This window comes from Fulmarus glacialis, unplaced genomic scaffold, assembly GCF_000690835.1.
Source record: "Fulmarus glacialis isolate BGI_N327 unplaced genomic scaffold, ASM69083v1 scaffold26604, whole genome shotgun sequence".
Classification (NCBI taxonomy): Eukaryota; Metazoa; Chordata; class Aves; order Procellariiformes; family Procellariidae; genus Fulmarus; species Fulmarus glacialis.
This window is the reverse complement of record NW_009207786.1, coordinates 1-364: the sequence shown is the minus strand read 5'-3', so window position 1 is coordinate 364 and position 364 is coordinate 1. Positions and strand designations below refer to the sequence as shown.

Sequence of the window (364 nt, the reverse complement as noted above, 5' to 3'; positions counted from 1 at the left end):
ACAGCCCGATACAGCTCCGAGAGCGATGTCTGGAGCTTTGGGATCCTGCTGTGGGAAGCCTTCATCCTGGGCGCTGTCCCCTACACCAACCTCAGCAACCAGCAGACACGAGAGGCGGTGGAGCAGGGTAAGGGACGTGGCCAGGGTCTGGATCTCGCGGGCCACTGCGGGGTTGTGGGCCCAGCACTGCGGGTGCGCCGTGGAGCCGTGCCCATGGGACGGGCAGGACAGAGCTTTGGGGGGCGAGGGGCCGGTAGCCCGGGCTGCCATGTCCCCATCCCTGCTGCCCTCCAGGCGTGCGGCTGGACCCCCCCGAGCAGTGCCCTGAGGAGGTGTACCGGCTGATGCAGCGGTGCTGGGAGTA

At 68.1% G+C, this 364-nt stretch overlaps 1 protein-coding gene across 1 annotated transcript in view; it reads left to right on the top strand.

Annotated features, from left to right (window-relative positions):
• The window catches only part of FES (FES proto-oncogene, tyrosine kinase), a gene marked incomplete at both ends in the record, with an annotated part of 3,535 nt that extends 3,179 nt beyond the window's left edge, over nucleotides 1–356 (top strand). The window contains 2 exons of the mRNA XM_009576267.1: nucleotides 2–127; nucleotides 295–356. Of these exons, the coding sequence (XP_009574562.1) occupies nucleotides 2–127; nucleotides 295–356 (188 nt within the window). The remainder of the gene's footprint in view (nucleotide 1; nucleotides 128–294) is intronic.
• Nucleotides 357–364: the final 8 nt, after the last annotated feature.